The sequence below is a fragment of the Myiozetetes cayanensis genome, unplaced genomic scaffold, assembly GCF_022539395.1.
Source record: "Myiozetetes cayanensis isolate MyiCay16 unplaced genomic scaffold, myiCay2020 scf1, whole genome shotgun sequence".
Lineage (NCBI taxonomy): Eukaryota > Metazoa > Chordata > Aves > Passeriformes > Tyrannidae > Myiozetetes > Myiozetetes cayanensis.
Genome location: NW_026086604.1, coordinates 10,095,278 through 10,104,707, shown reverse-complemented (window position 1 = coordinate 10,104,707; position 9,430 = coordinate 10,095,278). Strand labels below are relative to the sequence as shown.

Sequence of the window (9,430 nt, the reverse complement as noted above, 5' to 3'; positions counted from 1 at the left end):
TGGCCAGCAGTGGGTCTGTCCTGGATCCGGCTGGCATTGGCTCTGTCGGACACGGGGGAAACTTCTGGCAGCTCCTCAGAGAAGCCAGCCCTGTAGACCCCTGCAACCAAAACCTGGCCACACAAACCCAACACAGTGACAAATGGAAACCTTTAGGCAAAAACGAACCCATCACAGTGGCATGGAAGTAAACTGGGTCGCTGTGTGGCAGCTGCAAGAGGAGCCAGCGTGCTCCCCACTGCCTTTGTTGCTGGGAAAAGTTAATACAAAAGTGTCTTCTGTCACTTGGAGGCCCGTGGGAGATGGTGCTGGTGGTGTGTTTGATGAATTCTGGCTGTAGCATGGGCAGTGTTGACAGCACCAATTTCCCTCCTCTGGCATAAGGAATTGAGGTCCAGCACTGAAGCGGATGCACAAACATGCAGAGTTATCTGTGCTTCCTGGTCAGGTAAGAACAGTGAGGTGCAGAGAAATGTCATCAGTTTCTATTTCACTGGAATTTTCACTGGTAGCATGCACTTCTGTTCTGCTACTGCCCTGTCAGTGCACATCAGTAAAACACAGCTATATGCAATTTTATTTACTTTTTTTTTTAATTCTCTGTTGCTTCTATTACACGCAGATGGAACCTGCGTGATCCTGAGAAGTCTGAGGAAGGGCACCATTGATATCCAATGGTCTGGAAGCAGAAAGTCTTCAAGAACCAAAGTACAGAAGTTTTTCAGCAGTTCTTTATTTATAATGTAGGCTTAAGCAATCATTACAATGTAGAAGGGAGACACACTTACAGCAATTATTTATACCAGTTTAGAACAAAAAACTGCACAGGGAGAGGTCAACTCTCAGTACAAACTAGCAACTAAACCACAATAATTTACCATTAGAAACATTTTATTTTTTAGCTGTGACACTGCTTTTACAATATGCAAAAACACAAACAATAGAACTATCCAAAGTGTTTTGTCACATTCTTTCTACATTGAATTTGGCAACATTTTATATTAAATTTTACTGATTATACTAACGTTTAAGAACTAAACAAGTGAAAAGCTGTACTTGGGTACAGTTACATCCATTTATTTCAAAGGTTTAAATAACACTTTTAACTATTGAGATTATCTCCTAGCAGTTTTTGTTTATGCAAAAACCATCTCAAAGCCTCATTTGCACAATGCATCAGCTACTGTATCAAGATTGGTGGGCTACACCACAGGCACTACTGTTTATTATATTCTGTAATAAGGAGCTTGTTTTTCAAAGAAAGGAAGGTTTAATATTTTCTAAGAATCATGCTTTTTTTTTTCCTTTTTGCTTTTAAGCCATAACAAAAAAAAAAAAGGTTAGCAAGCACAGCAGTGTAAAATGTCATATAGAACACAGTGACTACACAGTTACTAGAAGTTTCACATCCAATGCAGTTATGTATTAAAGCATAAGAGGTCATGTAGGCAAATCTAGAGCCAACAGAAATCTGCAGAGCATGTGGTGGAAACCAGACCCTTATTTGTATTATTTGGTGCATTTTTAAACAATCCCGGATCTGCAAGTCTGGTGTCCATCCACACGTGGGTCTGCTGTGGGTGGGCAGACAGCATCCTTCTGGATTGTCTGATGGGAACGTGTCATGCCAAGGGGCCTGCATATTTCTGTTGGCTTTAGGAGACGGGTATTGCAGCAATAACTTGCTTTTACTTTAAGGAAAAAATCCAACTCTTAATGATTCTATCAATAGCGTTCCAAAAAACATGACTTAAAGTACAAAAAAAGAGAATATAGTGGTCAGACTCCCAGTATTATCAAAAAAACAGTATCTCTCCCTACCCCCCACCCCTCACCCCTTTTCTTTTCGGTGTTTAAGAAAAGCCAATCAACTGCCATTTAAAAGAAGTTAAGAAAAACAAGCCCCTGTATTGGAAAGAAACATTCGCTGTTTATTAGATCACTAGCTGGTTACCCCTGTCAATTTTTAAGTGTTTTCTCAAAATAGTTGGGCTTTCCAAGGTGCCCAGCCTGCTGGGCACAGTCAGAAAAAGGCATTTTGATAATATCTAAGAACTCCCTGCTTGCATTTTAAAAGTGTTTTCACATTTGTAACTGCCTTAAGCCTGTTGTCCTTGTTTGTATTCAGCGGAAGGATGAGTGGAACGAAACGTGAAGGTGGAAGAACCAAGCCTACACAGTAAAGGCTGCATGCATGTGACTGAGAGTTGCTGCTGTGCAGTCAAAAAAGAAATGTGGAAAAACCCAGTCTTAAAACACCCTACAGAAACAAAACACTGCAATCCAATATGGCTTATTCTGATGCATTTACCATGAAGCTACTAGTAATCCATCCTACTAGGCTACTTTTGTGCAACAGCATCTGCTATTTTGATGGCATCTCCCTCCCCCCACTACCCCCCAATAACTCTACCAACTGCAGGTTTCTTTCTTGCATTATATATTGCTTTTATTGTCAATTTTTATTCTTCCTTGTCAAACTTTTCTTTTTTTAATACTTAAATGAAGATCTGTTCCTTACAGCTTGACTTAAATTGTAGTAAGTCCCACTGTTTTGTCTTTTTTTAACCTCACTACTACAAGGAGCTCTACAAAAGCTTGCAAAAAAGCCAAATTTTCATTAAATCCCTTTCTGAAGTTAACTACTCGACATTTTTTTTTCTCCTATGATTTAAAACTTTACAAAGAGAGTTATAAAAAAGGTAAATGGGATTTGGCACCTTCAGAAAAAATTAAAAGTGTAACTTAGATCAAAAATATGCAAGAAACAAAATCATTGATATTTACAAATTAAAACACCAGTGAAGATTATGCCTTACTATGCTCTTTCATTTATTTTCTCGTTTAGAGTACTTTCAGACTGTCTGTTACCGAGTATCTTAAAAAAAAAAAATCACTGATTACAGATTGGAATGGATAGAGACAAATTGGTTTCCTCACAGTTCCTCCTCGGCGTCTGGTACTCTGGCAGTTTCCTCACTCCTAGGAAATACGAGGTGCTGAGCGATCATTCGTGGTCGTCTTCTTCAGCTTGACGCCGCGCCGGATGGCGTTCAGCATATCCTCCCCCTGCGGGGCGTCCCCAGGGCTCAGCTCCCCGGGATCCAGCTCCGCCTGCCCCACAGGCGCCAGGGTGCCGGCCCCATCCCGCTCGCTTTCCTCCCCCTCGCTCTCGGGAACCACCTGCCTCTGCTCCTCAGCAACGCTCAGTTTCTGGCCGGACGACGGAGGGTTGACGGACGCCTGCCCGCTCCACGAGGGCACGCTGGTCACACCTTGCCCCCCTTCTCCTGCTGCCGGAGACTCCGGGCTTTGCTCGGGACACTCTTCCGTCCCAGCGAGGGCGCCAGGCAGTCCGCCCGGGATGTCGGGGACAGTCGGCGTTTTGACAGGGATCACGGGCGTCTTGATGGGAATGGGCCCTCCCCCGATGGTGCCGCGCCTGACGGAAGGCTTGGTGGAAGGGGTCCGCCGGATGGTGGCGACGCCGGGGGTGACGATGACCGGTCCCAGCGTGGTTGGCAGACCTGCGGTGGAAGCAGGACGCTTGGTTTGAAACATTCTGCGATAGGACTGGCTAATGTCACTGTTTCTTGGGATGGTGGAAGATTTGTCAAACTCTTGTTGTTCTGCCTCCTGGTCACCACTCACAGAGAAATAATCATAATCTGAAACTGATGCCAAAAGACAGAGTTAGGAACACGCTGGAGCAGAGAGCTGAGTCACGTCAGTAAAGTCTGAAGTGTGTATATATAACCAAAAAAGCCTGGGGATCAATGAGAGTTAGGAGTGGTTTCACCTTTAGGAGGAAGAAAGCCTGAAGTTCCTGTGGCCAAGATCCACACACGGTGTGACTGAAAGCACCACAGCAGAATGACCCTACAGCTGCAGGGTGCCCAGGGCTCTTGTGAAAGAGAATGAGAACTGTACACAGTCCCTTCTCCAAACTAATTAAGTAACGAAGACTCAGTATTTGTTGCCAACATGAACACACCAAAACCAGCATCCTACAAGCCCTATACCACCACTTGGAGATAGAAATACCTATAAAATGTACTTTCGATTAGGCAAGTGGGGCTCAGGGGACCATGTACCCCTGATTTCAGCAGCAAATTTGCTTATTTTACGAAGTAAATCCCAGCTGTCAGCTCTGAAAACTCAGCCTCAGCTTTAATAATTGCATGAGGTTCCTTCCCTTTCACATAAATGCTGAGCCAAGCTTGGTCCTCCACAAGCCCTGCTGCCTCCTGTGACTGCACAGCACAACCACTGCAGCTGAGCAAACAAGGAAGGTTTGAACTGCAAACACCAAACTCCTTCCCTCCCAGGTTGCTGCTGGTTCTGAAACAGGGTACAAAACCCAACACCTTACTGCAGCCTCCCAGATACGCCCAAATTACAGTCTCCAATGGATTCTTTTTACAATTACAAAATTTCTGTTTAGGCAGGAAATAAAGGGTCACAAAGGGAAACCAAGAGCAGATTCAGAGTGCTGATGGAACACGAAAGCAAATCTCGTGAGTGTGTATTTGCTGAGACAATAGCTCAGAAAGGACACTACTAGCACAAGAAGTGTATGATACAGTACCAGTGTCATTCCACTCAAACTATGAAATACAATTTCAGGATCTTCTTTAAAATGGTGGCATCCTTAACCTGAAACTCATTTGAGTAATGCACAAGAAAATACAATCATTCAGTACACTATGAAGCAATCCAGGTTTCTTGTAGTTAATAAATCCAGGCTGCATTTCAAGCCGGAAAAAACTTCACAGCGGAATTGTTCAGCCTTTCTCCCCAGCTGATGACAAAGGCAGTAACAGCTGCCAGACTAGAGCTCCTTGGGACCATGGGGTGAGTGTATGATGGCCAGGTGGGAATGCTCTAAAAAGGAACATCTCTTAGATGGGTACCTTGAGATGGGATCGTGTCCTCTGAACAGCACGGAGTTGTTGTCTGGGTGCTGTAGCCACTGGAGCACTGCAAGGAATCCCGACTGCTCCTCTGGGTGTCCAGCTGCAGCCCCCTCGACAGAGCCAGTGCCAGCTCCTCGCAGGCCTCCATCTCCTCACCCTGCTGCTTACACATGGAAAGAGACTCGTTATGCCTAGAAGGGTCTGTCACCATCACCCATGTTTAGCTGCCCCTCCTCCCCAGCAGACCTTGTCACCCTCACAACTCAACAGACTGTGCCCAACCATTTACCTGGGCTTAGAAACAGACATCTCTTTGGAGGACGTTGCCCTACAAAAGCCAACACCCAACCGTGTATTCCCTCATGGCCACAGGATTCCCACCGACCACACCAGCACCACACCAGTACCCCTTCCTGGGTGAACATGTGCCAGCATAAAGCACATCGAAAAAGCACCGGCAGGAGCCAGCACATCCATTTCCCTTGCACCAAACACTGAATTTGAAATGAGAGCTTCACCCTTGTGGCAGCTGAGACCGTCATGCTCCGAGGCCTCTGGACCTCCTCGGGGGTCACAGGGGCTCCGCTCTGAGCTCCTCCGTTGAGGTCTGGTTCTCTTTGCTTCTCTTTGCGACGCTGCAACGTGTTCACCATGGGCTGGTCGTACGGGCCTGGCTTGGCCCAGTCCTAAGGAAACGCACTCGTTAGGGAACAGCTTCCATCAGTAACTGCGCTTCAGTCTCACGCAAAACTATGCAAAAGGACAATTTTAGTGGACCAGATCATGTACCAAACTGGATATGCCTTTCTGAATCACGTGAGGAGTAAATTAATTTTAAGGATATTAAAAATCCTCATTTATAAAACCTATTTCCTTTATTAAAGGGAATCTATATTTCCTATTCTAGCTAAATGTTCTTGTATGAAAATATTCAACATTTTGATACTACAGTCTAAATCTAAATGGAATTCCATTGTGGTAAAGCCTATATTTTCAGAATTTCAAGTACAAAAATCACTTGCACATAGCAGAAAATACACATGCATGTCCAATCAACGATGTAACTGCTCTAAATGTACACAAATTCCAGTATTACGTGCTGTTATGCACGTCTTCATTTCTGAAAAATTAGGCTTGAACAGATTTTTGATACACATTAGAGGAACAAGTTACTCTGAGTAATCTCTCAGTTTAGTTGAAATCGAGTTTGTAATGATGATCTGTACCGAGGAAAGGCTAACTTCATTCTGAACTACTCTTGCTAAATTTGAAACAGAAATTCCTCAGCAAAGACTGTATTCACTCAGGGCTCTATTACGCAAAGTCCTGAGGGTGTCCAGAACCCACACGTGGCACACAAAGAGCAGGACTGATCTGTGTCCTGTGCTGGGAGGCAGAACCACTGCTAAGCAGTAGCTCCCCAAACACCATCTGCCACAAGGGCAATCCCAATCCTAACAGAGTTTACTGAGACAGGGGCTGCTTTAAAAATAAAAGAAACAACTTGTGCATGAGAACGGGTCCCACACCCCCCCAGCTGCCTGCTGGGCAGCTTTCCACAGCCTTCCAATTAATTCACAATTAACGATGGGCCAAGACCACACTATGGATTTTTACTGATGTGTCTCAGTCCAAGGTATGAGAAGTGCACGGCAGCTGAACTGACAGACCCCTTTGTACAGACAGGTATTTTGGTTTTATTAACACATATGAAACTCTGCTTTACCTTAACTACTGTGTCTCTGCTCTAAGTGTTTTGCTATCAAATATACTGGCAGAGTGCTTCTAGCACAGGCAAAACTAATGACCCTGAAACCCCAGGACCACTGTGGCCACCCTGTGTGTATCTCATCAGTCTCCAGCTGTTGGAGAGAGAGATTAGGGGGATCTGTAACAAGATATCTCAATTTAGATGCATAAGCAGGTCCTCTGGTGTATATGCAGTATTACACAGGCACTTAAATCCTGCATAGCTACTGTCATCTGCACATCAGCCTTGTGAGGATTCAGGGCAACAGACAAGAGACCTTATCTCCTTGCTCTGGGGCAGAGTCTCCCAGCTAAATCACCTGGCAAGGATGAAAGTCAAGGCTCTGGTAGAGCAGAGATGTTTTAGTGCCAAGGAAAATCCCTGCAGATCCAGCTGGAGCAATCAAAAGAAGTTACTGCAGTCTTTTTCAAGAGAGCAAAACGAGCTGGGTGAGCACTGCCAGTCTGTGGCAGTAAAGCTGGGACAACTTTGGTCACCACTTGGGTTTACCTGGTGCCAAGCACCTTCTTAAACCACTCCAGCTGGATCTCGGAGTGTGCCTGCCCATGGCCAAGGTGGGGGCCCAGCACAGCCACCACAGGGAGAACACTGGTGTCTTCAATGTGGCCTCACTAAACTAAGCCAACTGGAGGCAGAGCCTGCCTTTCCCTGCTCAAGTGAGCACTCTGACAGTGCTAAACAAGCTTTTCTCGCTGAATAGAGCCCAGAGGACTTTCACCAATGTTCCAGAGTTAAACTATTCCTTCCTACCTAGGTGTTGTCAGCTTTAATATGCTTCAGTCATTGCCAGAACAGACAAGATCATTGAGAAATACCCCCTACTGGAATTCAGCTCTCCGATTTTCCCCATGCAGTGCCCATTCAGAGTGATATCAAACAGAGCAAATCAACCAGTAATTACATGGACCGAAAGGTAGCAACAACTGCCGTGTGCATGCTGTTGGTATGAGGAGGTGAGGACTGCCACAACAAAAGGAACACAAACCTTCCAGCTAGGGATCTTAGATGATGGAAACATGCCTGGCCCAATGGTGTAATAATGAACGTAGTCTGGAAGGAGGGCTGAGGGAGCCCGAGTCCACGCGCGGGAGACAGGCGGGAAATGAGGGAAAGGACCTGCACCAACTGAAGCTACGGATGGGTCACTTGATAAACTACAGTGATAAAACCCATTAGACAACTGGAAACGAAACAAATAAAAAAAACAAAAACAGAGAAATTAATATAAACAGAATGAATACGAAAATACACTGTGACTGATGTTGTAGGGAGAAAATTTCTGTATCTTAAAACAAAAGAAAGAAAACTCTTAACTCTGCTGCAAATAAAAACCAGAAAATTGACACAATGTTTGGTTCAGAAGTGAGATTGCTTGAAAATTGTTATCTGGTATAACAAATTTCAGGCACCAATCTAGTGGTCATTGTCTCCCGGCTGAGCAGCTTTGCCTTCTGTCCATGGAAGTAGTACACTGTGAAAAAGCCTTTGCAATTTAGGAACCCTGCAGACTGAGGACATAGAACAAAACTTTTCCAATCCTGGAGGTATTTGCATTGCTGGCATTTAGTCTATGTAGCTGGACAGAGAGGAAAAGCATACAGCCTTCTAACATAGCATGTTCTGACTGTGTGATGATATGGAAGAAAAAAGAACAAAAAACCAACAGCAAGGATTTACCAGATGAGAATGGAGACTGCTCTCACTTCCTCCCCCAGTTCAGAATGTATCCCACCTAATTCATTTCAACAGTGTGTGTTTTGTTTTCCCTTTTGGTCAAAACCCAATCCCAATTAGTGTAATGTGTGCTACCTAATGGGAGAGAGGGGAAAAGCCACAAACAGCACAACCTGGGCAAGAAGCTTTTGTCAGGCAACCAGCTGGGTTTGGGCAGTGTTCCAGAATCTCTTCGAGTAGAAAAGGTGGACAATGAGCTTTTCTTGGAAAACTGCTTCTGTAAAATGCCCAATTTGTAGCTTCTCCTATAAGCTAGTTTAAAGTCAAGTGTGGTCTATTCAAACAGATTAATTCCTAAAGGAGAGTGCAACAGTTCCTATTCTCATCTTCACAAAGAGGAATCCTGGCTGCATCCCATGCATCGTTTTTTTGTCCAGTGTTGCAGGGTTTGGATAACGAGCTAGTAGGTTTGTATGTCTTGGAGATGAAGTTTTTCACCTTATCTGTGGAGGCCCAAGCCCCCATGGTGGAGCCTGAGCTGACTGAGGTGGGGGAACTGCACTCGCTCACTGACTGGCAGGTTTCAGAGGCTTCTGAAGAGGCAGAGCTGGACGAATTCTGCAGCGTAAAACAGCACCGCAACGCAGGGAAAGGAGACACAAGCCACCAGAAAAGGAAAAAAAATCACAAACAGAAAGAAAAAGACAAAAAGCACATACACAGAGACACACAGGAGAGAGGGAGGGATGAGAGAAGCAAAGGGTTAGGGTTTTAAAAATTAATTAGAAACTGCTCAAAACCATTGCTAATGTTCAGGAAATCTATGAGAAACAGAATAAGCCACTTGCTTAATGCAAGAACTTGCCACACTGCTTAGGAATGAGGAAACTGAGGCAGTGATCTCAACTCCTCATTGCAATTTCAGCGTCTCAATTCTGTTAGCTGTCTCAGAGCAAGAAGCTGAGGGAGCTGAGGGCACCTGTGGTCCAAACATGCAGTATACTGAGACAACTGATTTATACAGGAAAGCAGATCATCAGTACTTCAAAGACACAAAGTTTAGATTTAA

At 44.7% G+C, this 9,430-nt stretch overlaps 1 protein-coding gene across 18 annotated transcripts in view; it reads right to left on the bottom strand.

Moving 5' to 3' along the window:
* Positions 1 to 713: 713 nt before the first annotated feature.
* MTSS1 (MTSS I-BAR domain containing 1) overlaps positions 714 to 9,430 on the bottom strand; it is a 127,322-nt gene continuing 118,605 nt past the window's right edge. For 6 of the 18 annotated variants that reach the window (XM_050313956.1, XM_050313997.1, XM_050314029.1 and 3 more), the window contains 4 exons: positions 8,860 to 8,979; positions 5,435 to 5,602; positions 4,914 to 5,076; positions 714 to 3,674 (listed from right to left, as the gene is read on the bottom strand). In XM_050313956.1, coding sequence (XP_050169913.1) covers positions 2,983 to 3,674; positions 4,914 to 5,076; positions 5,435 to 5,602; positions 8,860 to 8,979 — 1,143 coding nt within the window. In that variant the 3' untranslated portion in view covers positions 714 to 2,982. Of the gene's footprint in view, positions 3,675 to 4,913; positions 5,077 to 5,434; positions 5,603 to 7,672; positions 7,868 to 8,859; positions 8,980 to 9,430 lie in introns of all 18 variants that reach the window. The other 12 variants (XM_050313921.1, XM_050313963.1, XM_050313938.1 and 9 more) reach the window with 4 other exon arrangements.